We start from the raw sequence: 18,025 nt of genomic DNA, 5'->3' as shown, positions 1-18,025 counted from the left end.
GCAGCACTACGGATGATACCTACAGCCACGATTATCAACACTAACAAGCTGATCTACACCACGGCAGCAGTGATCAGTGGGATGCTTGGATATAAGTTGAACAGCCACATGGGGCAGCATGGACAAGGAGGCTAGAGGCTAAGATCAAGGTAGCACAGAGGGAGGTTAGCCAACTATCAGAGCTGCAGAAAAGTGCGATGAAGAAGGTGCCTAAGAAGTACAGCAAGCTGTCCATACCTGAGGCCTTGGAAACTACCAAGCAATGACTCACAGCCTTGGCCACCCACTTGAAGAGGTACACCAGAGAGATTGAAGGCAGGAGAATAAACCAGCTGTTCTCCACAGAACCAGCAAAGGTGTACTCTCAGTGGCAAGGGAACAATATGAGAACAGCACCACCAAGGCTGGAGACGGAACAATACTGGAAGAGCGTATGGGGGAAGGACGTAACCCATAACAGCAATGCTCCGTGGCTAGTGGATCTGAGGGCAGACCACAGCAACCTCCCTGAACAGGGTCCAGTAACCATCACAGTGGCAGATATCCAAGAAAGGGTCTCCAGTATGAAGAGTTGGACAGCACCAGGCCATGACATGGTTCACACCTACTGGCTAAAGAAGCTGACTGCACTCCACGAGCACCTGGCAGCACAAATGAACCAGCTGCTAGTTGACAAGAGACACCCAGAATGGCTAACCAAAGGCCAGACAGTCCTGATCCTCAAGGACCCCAAGAAGGGATTGGTCCCCTCCAACTACCGACCAATAACCTGCCTCAGTACCACGTGGAAGCTCGTGTCATAGCGGCTAAGATGAACAGGCACATGCAGAGGGTCAGGCAAGTCCTAAGAAGTCAGCACACCTACGCCCTGCCTGTGATCAGGTACCCTGCTGAGATAATAAGTTGGCCAAAGGAGGAGATAGAAGCCACTGACATCAAGACAAGAAAGCTCCTTACCATGCATGGAGGGTTTCACCCCAAGTTCAGCACCCCGAGGCTGTACGCTAAGCGGAAGGAAGGAGGCCGGGACTGGTGAGTGTCAGCACTACGGTCCAGGATGAGACAACAAACATCCACAAATACATCAGTAAGATGGCCCCAGCCGTGCTCAGTGAATACCTCAGGCTGTAGAAACCCAAGATTGAGGAGGATGAGGAGGCGCCTTCATGGAAGGACAGGCCCCTGCATAATATGTACCACCAGCAGATAGCGGAGATGGCTGATATCCAGAAATTCTAAAAGTGACTGGACAAAGTCGGACTGAAAGACAGCACAGAGGCACTAATCATGGCAGCACAGATACAAGCTCTGAGTACAAGATCCATAGAGGCTGGGGTCTATCACACCAGGCAAGACCCCAGGTGCAGGCTGTGTAAAGATGCCCCTGAGGCAATCCAGCAAATAACAGCAGGGTGCAAGATGCTAGCAGGCAAGGCATACATGGAACGCCATAACCAAGTGGCCGGCATAGTGTACAGGAACATCTATGCCGAATATGGTCTGGAGGTCCAGAAGACGCCCCCAAGGGTGGTGGAGAATGACCGAGCTAAGATCCTGTGGGACTTCCAGATACAGGCGGACAAAATGGTGGTGGCTAACCAACCGGACATAGTGGTGGTAGACATGCAGAGGAAGACATCCCAAGTGATAGATGTAGCTATACCAAATTTTAGCAACGTCACGAAAAAGGAACACCAGAAGCTGGAGAAGTACCAAGGGCTCAGAGAAGAGCTCGAGAAGATGTGGAGGGTGAAGGTAACAGTGGTCCCAGTGGTTATCAGACCATTCAGTGATCCCCAAACTGGGCGAGTGGCTCCAACAGATCCCAGAAACAACATCAGAGATCTCTGTCCTAGGAACAGGTAAGATACTGCAGGACCCTGAAGCTCTCAGGCCTCTGGTAGAGTACCAGAATTTTTTTTTGATATACAGTCACCTCAAGTTCCTTGAGATAATGCCAAAGAGTGTGCAAAGCAGTAATCAAAGCAAAGGGTGGCTATTTGGAGGAATCTAAAACATAAAACATGTTTGGAGTTACTTCATACTTTTGTTTACTACATAATTCCATATGTGTTCATTCATAGTTTTAATGCCTTCAGTGAGAATCTACAATGTAGACAGTCATGAAAATAAAGAAAAACTATTAAATGAGAAGGTGTGTCCAAACAAGTTATCCCAGCAGAGGAAAACAAAAAGCCCCCGCAGCGCTGCATGCAGAGCTTGCAGTGAGAAACAAACCCCACCCACATACCAGCTGAGAACCCCCACCACAGACTAGGTGAGAAATAACCATACTTCCATACAGATAAGATATAGCAGGTAAACTGAATCTTTTGTCTGATAATTTAATGATGTCAGTAATTGTCCTTTGTACCAGTCAATTAAATTCAATTTTATTTATACAGCACAAAATCATAACAACAGTCACCTCAAGGCGCTTTATATTGTAAGGTAGACCCTACAGTAATACACACAGAGAAAAAACCAACAATCAAATGACACACCTGTGATGCTGATACTCTGCTACCTCTGTTCTCTGATCGGTCCAGCTGACTGTGGAGGCCCGTTTGACCTCTGGGAGCCAAACTCTACATTCAACACACCAAACTACCCAGAATCCTATGGGAATGGGGCAGAGTGTGAGTAAACCTGTCTGCTTTCAGCCTACCTGTATTTACACATGATCACTGGTTTCACTTGAGAACGTGTGACGTTTTTACCTGGCAGCAGGTTGTAATTACTCATAATGCTGTTCTGTTGCAGGTCTGTGGACTCTGCATGCTGGGGAAGGTCACAATATTCAGCTCCACTTCCTGGACTTTGACATTGAAGCATCCAGTGATATGGTGGAAGTGCGGGATGGGGCGGGGCCTAACTCCACCTTACTGGGTGAGGTTGTGTTTACCCACAATCCTCTGCAGCTTTATCCTCACCAGAAGACGTCCAAGTGAATTTTACGCTGACCCAAGTGATAACTTCTCTCTTTTTGTCTTACCCAGCTGTCCTCACAGGAAATGGCCCCACCCATGACTTCTTCTCAACAGCCAATCAAGTTACACTGTGGTTCTATACAGACAGTTCAGTTTCTGGGAAAGGATTCAGAGCCAACTTCACCTCTGGGGTCAACCTGGGGTCACCAGGTGAGCTCATCACACGTGAAGAGACAGCAAAGATGTCATGGTCCTGGGTCGGTGACCCAGCGCTTTAAGTTTATTATTATCATTTTCTAGTTTATTATTATGATGATTATTATTGTTTGAGTTCTCTTTGGTCTGCCTCTGAGTCTGCGTCTGTATCTCTGTCTGTCTATGGCGTCACCCCGTCTGTTTGCGAATCTGTCTGTTCAGTTCAGCGTCTTGTCTGGTTCCCTGTGTCTGAGTTTCCTGTTTTATTGTGAAGGTCTGTGTCTTATGTGAGTGTGCTCAGTTTACTATTCCCCTGTCTCATCAGCTGTGATTTCTCCCAGGTGTGTTCCCCTCCTCTGCCTCATCCCTTGATTACTGCCGTATGTATATTAGCCCTGTGTTACCTTTGTTCTCTGTCGCATCGTTAATGTCTACTCACCTTCATTCTGTACTTTGTTTTCCGTCCGTGTGTATCTGCCTGTTAGTTTGTATTTTCCCAGTTTAGTTGGTCCGCTGTTTACCTGCTAATAAAGCTGTTATTTTGAGTTCTACTTTGCCTCACTGAAACCTGCATTTTGGGTCCTTCTCTCCTTGCCTGCCGGTACGTAAACATGACAAAAGATGTACTGATTGATTACTGACAGCTCATGTGACGTTTGAACAGCTCCGTGTGCTGATGGTCAGTTCCAGTGTCAGACAGGAAGTTGCATCCATGGTAACAATCAGTGTGATGGTGTGGTCGACTGTCCCGACAGCTCTGATGAAGCCAAATGTGGTAAGTCACTCATAATCAATACTGATAATAAATACACAGTATCAGGTCATTTTGATTTCATGCTTCCCCCAAAGTGTGTGAATCAAAACAGAATCTAATCATCTGTAAATATTTTTATATAATTTAATGTCGGTAGGAGCTTTTTGTGTTTGTGGATTGGTGTTGGTGGGTGTTGGTGGATGACCTCATCGAGCAGATGTTCACTAAAGACAGTGACAAGGAAGTTCTCTAACATCTTCTTAAATGAGTCACGTGACCCCAGTTTGTCCACAGCACCTGTTCTGCTTCAGGTTTTAAGAAATTTGTGTATCAGTTATGTTGCAGGTAAATGGTTCCAGTCGGCTTCAGGTTCAAATTGTCTCTTCTCTGTTCACGGTGTGCACTGACACCTGGAGCTCTCAACTGTCTAACTTCACCTGTCAGTACCTCGGATACAGGTAACTACTTCTCTCTGGAAGCTTGAGGACTTTAGTCAAACTGTTTGAGTGTTAAACACAGTTTGATTTTTAAATACAGAAATCCTGGAAACTTTGAAGAACAGCTAATTTTTTCTTACATCTGTCTGTCAGGTGAGCCTGATTGTTCCAGCTGGACTGAAGGTTCCAACAGAAACAGGAAATGTTGAAGAGGCCCGTAGACTCAGATCTGGTATTTGTTGCAGGTCCGGGAAGGCCTCGTTCCTGCCGGCTCGGCCACAAGACTCGCCGTTTGCTCTCATCACAATCAGCAATGATGGGACACTGAAAACCGACATCAGGTACCAGAACCAAACCAGAACTAGGGCGCCTTTCAGAAACCCAAGGTTACCTTACAAAAGAAAAACTAAAAAGGAAAATAGTTATTGAAATACATAAAATAAGTTAAAATTGCTTGACAACAGACAAAATCAGCACTAAAGCGAATAAGCAGGCTTGAACAGATGTGTTTTGAGCTGTAGATAAGGGAAGAGAGTCTGCATTTCTTAAGGCTGGTGGAAGAGAGTTCTAGAGCTGGGGAGCTGAACCGAAGGCTCTGTTCCCCATCGTGGTAAGACAAGCAGCAGGAACCACAAGATGAATAGGAGGTGAGGATCTGAGAGGGCGGGAAACAGTGGTGATATGAAGCTGATCACACAGATAGGAAGGACAAGCTTTGGATACACTTATAAATAATAAATAAATAATAAATAAAATTTTATTTATATAGCACCTTTCTAGACAGAATCACAAAGTGCTGCACATAAGATAACAAATATATAAAAAGGTAAAACATCCAATATAAAGCAGGCAGAAATTTAACGAAAAACTGTTAAAAAGGTGAGTTTTTAGTTGTTTTTTAAAAACAACTACAGAGTCCACAGTTATTAATGTATGAGGGAGAAAGTTCCAGAGTCTTGAGGCCACAGTGGCAGAAGCTCTATCACCCATATGTCTGTGAAGGTTCTCAGTCATCCAGGTCATCGTAGTCTAAGGAGCTTGGAAAGAAAAGCGTCTGGACTTCTTTAAGTTGCTTGAAGACGTTTCACCTCTCATCCGAGAAGCTTCTTCAGTTCTAAGGTCAAATGGTGGAGAGTCCCAGATATAAACCTAGTGGGAGTTTCCCCACAGAGGGACAAAAGGACCCCCTGATGAGAGCCAAGGTGTGAAAATGGGTGTGGGTCACAATCAGCCATATCACCCTTAGTTCTCATCTTAGTCTGTTTTATAGCAAGTAAGCCCTGATCAGATGACCTCAGGGACCTGCTAGGGACATCGGGCTGTAGCAGATCGGAGATGTAGGCTGGTGCCAGTCCATGCAAGGCTCTAAATGTCAAGACCAGGATCTTAAAATGTACTCTAAATTCAACAGGAAGCCAGTGTAGCTGAAATAGCAATGGTGTCACATGTGAATACTTGGAGGATTTTGTCAACAGCCTAGCTGCAGCGTTTTGCACAACCTGCAGACGATCCAGAGAACCTTTGCTTAGACACATTAAAGAAAGAGTTACAATAATCCAAGCATGAGGAAATAAATGCATGTATAGCTGTAGCACGCGGCGAACACTAAAGCGGTCGCGCCAGAATGTCACGCTAAAAAGAAAGATTCTTTAAAATACAAGGGGGAGCAAGCGAGTCAGATACCACGGGCACAGAGAGGAAGCAGGTCTGATCAGAAACAGTTTATTACTAGGCCAGGGAGCACAAATAAAAACACCCTTAAAATGTATGTAATAAAATGTTTGCTCTCTACTAAAAACAATTCTAAAACCCGTAAAACTACCATTTTCTACATTCACTAAAACCCCCCCTGCTATAATTAGGCCACATGTTCATTATGGGTCCATCAGCAGGCCAGGAATTCCTCCTTTAGAGCAGAGTCCACGCCAGCCCCGTCTTCAGCAGACAAGAAAGAGCCACCCATCTTCTTGTCCTTCCGCTGGCCCATCACTTCCCAGCCCGGCTTGCGTTCTGCACCCGAATCCATGATGTGACCACCGCCACAGCTCCCCTTGCGTCGGTGTCCTGCAACATAACAAATAGGGGCCAGAACAATGGTCCCAGAAGCAGCCCTGGCTCATGGCCAAGGTGACCCTCTCCCAATCCAGCTGCACCCAGTAAACAACAGTAGAGAGCCTACTCACAAATGCAGGCAGAGGTAAACCTCTGCCCTGCTGCCAATCACACGCGTTGTCTCTTACTGTTGCCGTTCCATGAGGTCAGGACTTGGTCGCCGCATCACACTGGCCATCTCGCATTAACCTTCCAGCCTCTCTCCTTCAGTGCTCAGCTAGCCTGTTTTTAAAAGGTCTTTACACAGCTGATAGGCCACCTCTGGACACACCCCTGCCTCAGCAGGTGGTCCCTATCAGCTAATTTGTCCCATGTGCAGCCAGTCCACAGTGGATAAAAACCATGTCACATAAAACACTAAAAACCATGCAATAGAAACAGAATAAAACCATGCAATAGAAACACTCATAAATAAACACTACAAATCAGAATAAAAACAATATACAAGATAAATACAAATTTCCACTGTGTGACATAGCTATCTCCAGTTCAGGGCAAGTTAAAATAGGGCTTAACTTAGCCACATTTCTTAAGTGATAAAAACAAGACCGAACCAGAGATTTCACATGCCCATCCAATGTGAGAGTCGAGTCAAAAGTGACACCTAAATTCCTGATAGAGGATTTAACATACACTGAGAGAGGACCAAGGGCTTTCACTATCTGGGATAAAAATCTGTCCGGAGCGCAAATGAGGACTTCAGTTTTCCCCTCAGTGAATTGGAGGAAATTTGCAGCCATCCAACGTTTGATGGAATCTAAGCAATCATTCAGAAGCTGAAGCTTAGATAAATCCTGGGGCTTAAAAGAGATGTACAACTGAATATCATCAGCATAACAGTAATAAGAAATGTCCTCAAAAGAGCCCATTATGTGCTGGAGGGGGAGAAGATATATTAAAAACAATAAAGGCCTCAAAACCGAACCCTGAGGGACACCATAAGTAAGGGAGGTAGAGGATGACCTAAAACCGGAGACCACCACAGAAAAAGATCGGTTACGTAGATATGAGGAGAACCACTCCAAGGCAGTACCCTATACACCAACCCAGTGTTTAAGCCTTTCGAGGAGAATGTGATGGTCAACAGTGTCAAAAGCTGATGTGAGGTCCAATATAAGGAGGACCAAGTATTTTCCTGCATCATTACTCATCAAAATGTCACTACAGACCCAAAGAAGAGCTGTTTCTGTGGAGTGAGCTCATGGAAAGCCGGACTGAAACTTATCAAAAATGCTATGTTTGTCCAGAGCCGCTATAAGTTGCTTAGGCACAACCTTTTCTAGAAGCTTAGTGATTAACGGTACTTTGGAGATTGGTCTGTAGCTGTTCCAAACAGAGGGGTCTAGCTGAGGTCTTTTTTAAAGCGGGAGAATAGCAGCATTTTTTAAAATAAACTGGAACTATACCAGACGCCAGTAAAGAGTTGATTAGAGTGAGCACAGATGGACCAATAACCTGGAAGACATTTTTGAATAATGATGCAGGTACAGTGTCAAGAGGACAAGAGGATGCTTTCACTGAATTCACTAGTTTTACCAGCTCAGGTAGTGAAACAGGAGAGAAAGTATCCAAGATGACGGGCCAAGATGGGGTGGGGATTGAGATAACAGGTGCTGAATGACAAGAAGTTATTCCTATGTTATTAATCTTTGCAAGCAGAAAATAAAGAAAATGTTCAGTCTTCATTAGATGAAATAGGAGCCACAGGTAGAGCAGGAGTAACAATGTCACTAATGGTGTTAAAAAGCACCTTAGGATTACCTCTGCTCTTTGTAACCAAATGTGAGAAATAGGCAGCCCTCGCATCTCTGATAGCATTATTAAAAGAAGCTAAAAGGTCCTTTAGGTAGAGGAGATGAACATTTAGGTGAGTTTTCCTAAATGTACGTGAGAAGTAAGATTTTAAAGTTTATCCTGGCTTCTATGGATAACCAGTGAAACTGCTGAAGAATTGGGGTAATAGACCTGAGCTGCACAATTTTGAAGAAGTTGAAGTTTATGAAGGGATTTATTAGGGAGACCAAATAAGAGGGAACAACAGTAATCAGTCCAGGAAGTACTAAGACTATGGACGAGGATGGCAGCAGTATGGGGAGGAAGGAAGGGACGGAGTCAGGTAATATTATGTAAGTGGAAGTATGCAAACCGGGGAAGGGTAGGAGAATTTTCAGTGTTAATGGAAAAACTGTGGGATTTGGTTAAGATAGAGGCTGTGCCAACAAGTAAAACCTGTTTTATTACTGTTAGGTTTAGGAAAATGGGAGGAGAACAATGATCTAATCTCAATAAGACAGTTTGAGAGGGAGGTAGGTGGGAGGGATGAATCGGGTTTAGAAGAAATGTAGATCTGGGTGTCATCAGCATAACAATGAAAATTGATATTATATTTTTGGAATATATGACCAAGAGGGAGCATGTAGATGATGAATAAAAGAGGCCCTAATACTGAACCCTGTGGCACACCAGCAGAAACAGGACAGAGACATGAAGAGTGTAATTTCAATTGGATAAACTGAGTGCGGTCTGAGAGATATGAGGCAAACCAGGCAAGGGGGGTATGACTAATGCTAATGGATGCTAACCGGTTCAGCAGGATATTGTGAGAAATGGTATCAAACGCCGCACTAAGACCAGGAAAAATGAGGATGGATAGGAGATCAGAATCAGCTGCCATCAGAAGGTCATAGGTAATCCTTAACAAAGCAGTTTCTGTGTTATGATTGGGGTGGAAACCAGACTGAAATTGTTCATAGAGATTATGGTCATTGAGGTGTAACTGAAGCTGGGGGGGGCGACAACTTTTTCAAGAAATATGATGTACAGGACTCTGCCACTTTTCCCTAACCTTTGACCTCACAAAACATGCTCTTGGGTCAGGTCTTTTTCATGACCTTCTTTGTGGATGTTAATGCTTGTTGTGTTACAGTGAAACTTGCCACAGAGAGGAAGTGATGTCACTGGCCTGTAATAACCAGCGTGAGTACTCTCAGAAATGCAGACATGTTTCAGGCTCAGTGAATTTATGTTTATGTATGAAATGAAACGTGTTTCAGCGTGTGGAGTCCGTCAGGTCACAAATGTCTCAAGGGAGGCAGACCAATCAGAGCACAGGACACCTGGTGATGAAGGTGAGAGTATGAATGACCTGAACCCATGATCCTGATCGTGTTTCAGCCTGACTGTAGTCACATTGTGCTAACTGTCAGGTGCTGGCCGAGTGGTGGGCGGGGTTAATGCTGAGGAGGGTGCATGGCCGTGGATAGTGTCTCTTCAGTGGAGGGGACGTCATGCCTGTGGAGCCTCAGTGATTGGCAGTGACTGGCTGCTGACTGCGGCTCACTGCGTTTATGGGTGAGAGGCTCACAGCTGCTGCCTGCATGGGGCGCTAACAAGTGTTAATGTTGATGTTGGACATGAAGACGTAGGTGCACGTCTGTCTCTGCAGGAAGAACGTTGACCTCCAATCATGGTCGGCGGTTCTCGGTCTTCACGCTCAGAATGATCAAACCTCAGAGGCTGTTCAGACCCGACAAGTCGATCGCATCATCTTCAATGAGCAGTACAACAGACGGACCAAACAGGCCGACATCGCCATGATGCATCTGCAGCAGCCAATCAACTTCACCCGTCAGTAACGGCACAAAAACACAGGTATGGGTGGAGGCAGGCTGCAGGGCGCTGATAAATGTGCGTGTGTGTTTCAGAGTGGGTCCAGCCAGTGTGTTTACCACCTGAAGGTCAGAATTTCACAGCAGGAAGAAAATGTTTCATCGCTGGCTGGGGCCGAAACACTGACGGTAACCAAGCACCAGGTTGCACAACCTTTGACCTCCACAGTCTCGTCCTGTACAGGTCCACCTGTTCTCTATCATAAAGTTCATTACCAATGAACTTCTTCATAACACCTGTACAGGGGGAGGATGCTTTTATAACTTGCGTATTTAAATTAAATTAAGGCTTATTATTATGATTACCTTTTTGGGTGGCGCTGTTACTTGGTTTCTCGCTCTCTGCGGTAGAGTATCACTTCCTGTTTCTGTTCCAACCAGTGACTGTATAAAAGTCATTGGTTTTATACAGTCATTGGTTCCAACACACAGTGGTGTTTTTGTGTAGCTTGTCTGTGTAGCAATTTAATTAAAAACTTATAGATAAATTGTTATTTCATAGTATAATCTTCACGTGCTTCATCCGAAGCACACTCTCTGTGTACTCACTCCCTAATTTATAGCCAAAGTATTCACTCACTGTGTCTTTACTGATTCTCTATCTTAGCTTAGCTCGTAGCCGACTCGCTAGCAGCATGGCCTCTTCACCTGTCCCTCCTGCACTTTCCTGCTCATTGTGTCAGTTACACCTCCGCCTCCTTTGGCAGTAATGATACCTGTAACAAATGTAGCATATTTGCAGCTCTGGAGGCCAGGATTACTGAATTGGAGACTCTGCTTCGCACCCTTCATTCACCCGTAGCTAGCCCCTGTAGCTGATGCAGCCGAAGGTAGCGTACTGACTCTGGTAATTGGTCATTCTGTTCTCAGACATTTGAAGCTAGAGACACCGGCAACCATAGTCAATTGTCTTCCAGGGGCCAGAGCAGGCGACACTGAGGGAAATTTAAAACTGCTGGCTAAGGGTAAACGTAAATTCAGTAACATTATAATTCTTATAATTCTTTGCTAAAATAATGTAGTTTTGTTATGATACTGGATTGGGATGTACAATGCTTCCACATCTGCAGCACAAACTCTAAACAAACGCTTTATTCAGGTTAATTGTAAATTCTGTCTCTGCTTGGAAGATAGTATTTTGAATTACATATTCTCCAATATTCTCCCTACAGATAATATTTAATAGGAATGAATGAAACAGAACTGTACTGGTTATTATAACAAGATGTAATTCCGACAATTCAAAATAGATCCAATCAGGATTAGGGAACAATCAAGAGAAATATATTTCCTAAAAAAAAGAAAAAAAAAACAATTGAAAGGTACAAAATACAGAACAAGTTGCAAAGTGCTTGAAAGTAGTGCAAAAGGACTTGCCCTAACCACTTAGTGGCGTGAGTGATGAGAGTTACTCAGACCATGGCTCAGATTGGTGGGCAGGTGGGCAGGAGAAGGTGTGGGGAATAGTGTTTGTTAACAGTCCGAATGGCTCAGGGGAAGAAGCTGTTAGTGAGTCTGGAGGGACATGAGCTGATTGACCTGAGGCACCAACCAGCAGGTCAAACAGGTGGTGGGCGGAGTGAAAGGGGTCACCTGTGAACTAAGTGTTATTATAGGAGATAGCGTTATTGATATATGCATTTTTTTTCTCTGCCCGTTCTGTTGGTTTTTGTCTTTTGCCCTTCTCCCCCGTCCCTCTTCTCAGCTGTTTCTCTTTCCCTCTTTCTTTCTCCCCTTCTTTCCCCCAGTCAAGTCTGTCCCGTATTCAGTAAGTGAAAATAAAATAAACAATAAAAGGTGAATCAAAGGGACCATTACGGCAAGGCTGGGATGGTCAGTTTGGTAAAGTAAAATCCGTTGGGTATCTTTCTTTGCCTTTAGACAACAATTCTGATGGCAAAAGAGCCAAACGGGACAGGCAAAAAAAAAAGAAAAAAAAAAAAAAGAGATAGCGTTTTTCCTTTCCAGTCACTTTTCTCACTCACTATGTGTTAACAGACCTCTCTGCATTGAATCATATCTGTTATTAATCTCTGTCTCTCTTCCACAGCATGTCTTTATCCTGTCTTCCTTCTCTCACCCCAACCAATCACAGCAGATGGCCCCGCCCCTCCCTGAGCCTGGTTCTGCTGGAGGTTTCTTCCTGTTAAAAGGGAGTTTTTCCTTCCCACTGTCGCCAAAGTGCTGCTCATAGGCGGTCATATGATTGTTGGGTCTGTACCTATGAAGCGCCTTGAGGCGACTTTTGTTGTGATTTGGCACTATATAAATAAAATTGAATTGAATTGAATAAGGAATAGTCTTATAGTATGGTAAAGGCAGGTTGACACAGCAAAATGGTGCTAGCATTAACACAAGCAAAAAGGAGCTGGAGTGGTTTAACCTGCAGCAGCTAAGACTGAAGCAATGGATGTTACTGCTGAGCAAGTGATATCATGCTCACCTACAGTCTGTGGATGCCGACTTATAACTAAGTTAGCAGCTGATAAGTTAGCACATATCAAATTCGGTTCTTTGATATTCTTTTACTGACAGAGAAAGACTCAGTGTGGTCAAAAATAATTATTATTTTATTCAAGCATTACTTTCTGCTGGACCCTTCAGTGTTTTAGGTCAGTCCTGCTGTCTGTTTGTTGCCTGCTGTTAATTCTTCAAGTTCACGGTGTTGCTCTGTCTGTCTTCAGAAAGAGATTGACCATCCTTTAAGCTTCTTCACAGGATAAGGACAGGATGAGCGGTGAAGCTGTGAAATTTCAGCCAAAGCCTGGACTGTTTGTCGTCCCAATTAAGTTAAACTATGATTTTGTTCTGGCCGCTGTACTGTTCCACAAGGCTGAGCCAAGTCCATGGGCACCTGTATTAACACACTAAGACATTTATTTAATATCATTTCCTTTCATTTCTCTAATTCTTCTATCTAGATTTTAAGACATCTTTCTCTCTCTCACGTTGCACACACATCAGGCAATTTCCTGCACACTGCCTACAAACATTTCACTTCCTGTCACAGACACACACACTCTCCCAGTGCTTCTGTGCTTCTTACAGACACACACACACACTTCACTGCATTTTCATCAATTCCTACAGCCTAATCGAACTCTTGTTTTATGTTCACACTCTATATACTGTACCCTCTGTAATTCTACTCATTTTTATATAAAAAGAATGCACCCTCAGCCACACACGCAAGCTGAACAGCTTCACACATATATATACTAAGCTCTTTACATTTGCAAGCATTAACCAAGAGAAATCCTTCGCATCAAAGTCCTCAGCATAATTAGCAGAATTCCTTTAGCACAAATCTTCAGCACAATTAACAGTTTGTCAACACACGTCAACATTCTCTTAGCGCAGCTCTGCAGCACAGTTCACACAATCCTTTCAGCAGCATTTTAGCACACTTCACTCAACTCATTTAACAAATCTTCTCACACACACGCCACACCCTTTTCTATCACACTTTCAAAACAACATGCACTTCTGACCATTCATCCAAAGAACAATTTTACACTTCCCTTATATATTCACACGTTTATAAAGACACCAAATGCCAAGATACATTATTTCCATTTCCATAACACACTTTACATCATCTTCCCTGGTACCAGTGTTCCTACACAATTTCGACAACTTTAAAAGCCTATACGCCCAGGTCTCACCTGCTGATCAATTAACCCGTTTCTGTCCCGGACAGGGGCCAGATTTCTAAGTCCTATATTAATTTAAAAGCGTTTCCCGCAGCTTGACCGGAAGCTTTACTTTCTCGGCTCTCTTCGCTTCACCCGCCACTCTACATTGAGGTGGTCACGCCTGAGGCCCGGCCTCTTCACTCAAACAATGCACAGAAAGTGGTCCCTGACCACTGGCCGTTAACCAAAGTCCCAAGTCTTGGCAGTGGCTAACTGAGATGACCTGACGCTGCAGGACCTTGCCCTGCATCCAAAACAAAGGGGGGGGGTTTCTCACCCCTGAACTTGTGTGCACTCTTAGGAGTCCCACTCCAGTCCTGAAATTAATTTAACTGGGACTCTAACCACCAGTTTACTGATGTCCAGGCCTAGCCTTCTGACCAAAAGGGACCAACCCTGAAACAAATGCTCAATTCCCTACTCTAATCTGTTTTTCTTGGCTGACACAACACAATTCACATTACACACAACCCATCAACTTTAAAATTTACCCCAACATTAACAGCAATAAATTTTCATTAGATATTTCCCCAGACTTTACTTTTATTGTCACAAATTACCCCAAACTCACCATGGACATTTACCAGAAATCTACTGAAACAATTTTATAATTTAGTTTAATTTCACCACTACTGAGCCAATTTAATGGTGAAGATCATTAACTCGGCGAACAGATAATTTAGAATTCATCCAATACGCACACTTTGCTTTTTTTTTTTTTAAACAAATATTAATTAATTAAAATATTAATTAAATTACCTACCTTTAAATTTGGACCGGTCCTCTGTTTGCCTCATTTCACGATCCCACCTTGGACCAAATTTGTCCTCTCAGCCATAAAAGAATCCAGGTTCACAGCACCAATTATCAAATTCAGTTCTTTGATATTCTTTTACTGACAGAGAAAGACTCCGACTCAGTGTGGTCAAAAATAATTATTATTTTATTCAAGCATTACTTTCCGGAAAGGGATGAGCACAGGCCAAATCCTGAGCAAATCTATAGCATTACAAGCCAAATGCGTATAATATAGTTCTGTTATACGTCACACATAGTCACACATAGTTTCGATCAAAACAACTCCTGCTCTGCACTCTACCTAGTTTCACTTCCTGTACTCTGCAGGCCTGCACAAAGCGTGCAGAGTTTCCTGTCTTACACAGTACTCTGTGACCTTTACCACACATTTTAACTCAAAGTGCCGTTTCTTCTATACTGGGCTCTATAAAACAATATAAACAGAAAATAAGCACTAAGAATATATATTTATTCCGTAACACACGCTACCCTCTTGTACAAATATGTCCGCTCTCTGAAGCAAAAAAATCCCAAAATGTTGGGGCTGTTGCACTTTGAAAACCACTGGATGACACCACTGCAGTCATCTTTATTGTAGAGTCCATGTTAGCAGTCACTCTCACTTCCTATCTCTCTCTCTCAGGTTCTCTCCCCAATGTTCTCCAGGAAGCCGAGATTCCACTGGTGGATCAGGATCTGTGTCAACAGCAGCTACCCGAGTACACCATCACCTCCAGCATGCTCTGTGCCGGATACCAAGAGGGAGGGGTCGACTCCTGTCAGGTAACCTCTCACCTGGACTCCAAACATCCACCATAACACAGACAGGGTAATGCTAAAGTTTGGGCACCAAAAGATCAGAGCTTAAAGTCTTAGGCCTAAAGCTTCAGCTTATTCAAAACTAGGAACGTTCTAGATCCTCTGACTCCAACAACAGCACAAACATTCAACTCAGTGTCGCAGAGTAGGAGAAGCTGTAAAAACTTTAAAAATAGTTTTCATCACCTCAGTAGACAGGTGGAGACAGAGAATAAGGTGGAGGGCTGTTAGACAGGTGAGAAGAACCTCTGAGGTGAACCAGCTAAAAGAATGAAGGTTTTACCCTCAGAGGTCCTGAACTAAACAGCATCAATTTAATCAGTGACCAGAACTCAGAGCCTTTATCAGGAAGAACCAACCGGAGCCCTCCAAACAGACCCTGAATAACTCTCAGCTCACTGACGAAAACTTACTGACAGAGGAGAAGGTGTTACCCAGTACTTACCGTTCAGATAGTTCAAACTCATGCAAAAAAAACTTTCCTACAATATCAAATTCATTATTCAGCTCATGCAGATGTTTACACACTCTCACCCACTGTATCCACTCGAATGGTGGTTACTCTGTGCTGGGCTGAGTCAGAAACCCTTAAACATCCACCCTATGTCATCAGGTTACTGTACACCAAAGGAGGACACCATTCATATCTGAACAACACACTCTGCATGTCACCTCCTCAGCTCTTCTTTAGACTGCAGGGACAGATGAAGGTACATGTGCAGCGTCTGGACCTAACGGCAGTTCTTTATACAGAAGTACTGCAGCATTCACTTCAGTTTGTATAGTTCAGTCTTTGGAGGACAAGCAAACGTATGACCCCCTTTTATGGTGGAGGACTATAAATACTTTAGAGCACACGTAGATAACAAACTGTACTGGGTTTAAAACACCATTGCACTATACAGGAAGGGCCAGACTCTCTGAAGTCCTTCAACATCTGTCTGACAATGCTCAGGATTTTCTATGAGTCTGTTGGGGCCAGTGCTATCCTCTCTGCTGCTGCATGCTGGAGCAGCAAGTTGGGGGTCGCCGATGCCAACAGGCTCAATAAACTGATCACAAACCTAGTAACGTTGTGGGGCCAGACTCCCTTAGGGTGGTGTCTAAGAGGTGGATATTGTCCAAGATAAGGACAATGCTGGACCTCCCACCCACTCCATGACATGCTGGCCACTCACAGGAGCACGCTCAGTGGGAGACTGAGATTACCCATAATACACTACTAAACAACACAGGAAATCATTCCTGCCAGTGGCTGTACAACTCCTCCATCTAATGCACAGCACACAGTGCAGTAGTTACAACCTCACTACCTGCACACGCTCCACAGTAAAATAACAAGGTTTTACAGGTTAGAGTCACATGTCAGTCACACAGTAATATTCTGGATATTTATAATTGACTTATTTGTATATATTAGAGCTCTTTCTTATATTTTGTAACGTTATAACACATTGTATTATATAATTCAGCCTGTTCCTCTTATCGTCTCAGAGTGACTGTAAACACATCATTTCTTCAGGGATTAATAAAGTGTTCAGATTCTGATTCTTTTGCATGTCGTACTGAGTAAAGGATGAACCTGTAACATGGATGTGACTCTCAGGCTGTGCTCTCAGTGCTGATGGTCTGTAAGCTGTAAGTGTGTAAGTTTAAATGTGGTGTTTTCAGGGCGACTCTGGTGGTCCTCTGATGTGTCTGGATGATGGAAGCTGGACTCTGATTGGTTGGTGTCTCACACACAGACACGCACACACACACAGAATATAGATATAAGCCTCACATTAGGTTTGACGGAACGCTGCTCTCTGATTGGTTCCTCACAGGTGTGACCTCATTTGGCGCAGGCTGTGGACTTCCTCAGAAACCCGGAGTCTATGCTCGAGTCTCAGCCTTTGCTTCCTGGGTCGCTCAGACCCGACGTTCCTCCTCTTCATCACACTTTAAAGATCCACTGTGACCTTCCACGTGTTCCGATTATAAAAGAGTCACATGACACACTAACAGCTGACTAGATGGAAACACATTTCCAAAGAGAAATCAATCAAGTTTGATTGTTTCAAATAAAGATCTGATTAATCAAGTCTATGAAATAAAGATTTTATTCTAAAACTTTCATTATGGCGTAATATCCAACTCTGTCAGCAGGTGGCAGCAGAATACAGTGACCAAAAAGATGCGTTCAACTTTTTATGTTTATCAGTAACAACCAGAACAGAAATGTGTTGAATGCAGAGAAAATATCAAATCTGTGATTCTAAAATCTCTTCTCTGTTTGTATCAGTCTAAACAAAATAAATGAAATTCAACAAATTGAATCCTTGTGATGAATGACAATAACTGGTTTGGTATGCTTAGTTTCTGTTGCTAAGACCCTCCGCACCTCCTCCTGTCACAGCGTCCTCCTCTGTCACTCCGAACCTCTGCACCTCCTCTGTTACTCTGACCCTCCGCACCTCCTCCTGTCACAGCGTCCTCCTCTGTTACTCAAATCCTCTGCACCTCCTCTGTTACTAAGACCCTCCGCACCTCCTCCTGTCCCAGCGTCCTCCTCTGTCACTCCGAACCTCTGCACCTCCTCTGTTACTCTGACCCTCCGCACCTCCTCCTGTCCCAG

The 18,025-nt window shown here is 43.9% G+C and overlaps 1 protein-coding gene across 2 annotated transcripts in view; it reads left to right on the top strand.

Moving 5' to 3' along the window:
* The window catches only part of tmprss15 (transmembrane serine protease 15), a 35,720-nt gene extending 17,994 nt beyond the window's left edge, over positions 1-17,726 (top strand). For both annotated transcript variants that reach the window (XM_014329925.2, XM_042215027.1), the window contains 14 exons: positions 2,550-2,639; positions 2,764-2,889; positions 3,000-3,140; positions 3,790-3,900; positions 4,214-4,337; positions 4,562-4,657; positions 9,355-9,404; positions 9,482-9,556; positions 9,635-9,779; positions 9,874-10,055; positions 10,133-10,225; positions 15,233-15,372; positions 17,080-17,134; positions 17,235-17,726. In XM_014329925.2, coding sequence (XP_014185411.1) covers positions 2,550-2,639; positions 2,764-2,889; positions 3,000-3,140; positions 3,790-3,900; positions 4,214-4,337; positions 4,562-4,657; positions 9,355-9,404; positions 9,482-9,556; positions 9,635-9,779; positions 9,874-10,055; positions 10,133-10,225; positions 15,233-15,372; positions 17,080-17,134; positions 17,235-17,368 — 1,562 coding nt within the window. In that variant the 3' untranslated portion in view covers positions 17,369-17,726. The remainder of the gene's footprint in view (positions 1-2,549; positions 2,640-2,763; positions 2,890-2,999; positions 3,141-3,789; positions 3,901-4,213; positions 4,338-4,561; positions 4,658-9,354; positions 9,405-9,481; positions 9,557-9,634; positions 9,780-9,873; positions 10,056-10,132; positions 10,226-15,232; positions 15,373-17,079; positions 17,135-17,234) is intronic.
* The last annotated feature ends 299 nt before the right edge of the window (positions 17,727-18,025 follow it).

The sequence above is a fragment of the Haplochromis burtoni genome, unplaced genomic scaffold (genome assembly GCF_018398535.1).
Source record: "Haplochromis burtoni strain Fernald_Lab_line unplaced genomic scaffold, NCSU_Asbu1 Contig_645, whole genome shotgun sequence".
NCBI classification, from domain to species: Eukaryota; Metazoa; Chordata; class Actinopteri; order Cichliformes; family Cichlidae; genus Haplochromis; species Haplochromis burtoni.
Note: the sequence above shows the minus strand (reverse complement) of the source record. Positions and strands in the feature narration are given on the sequence as shown.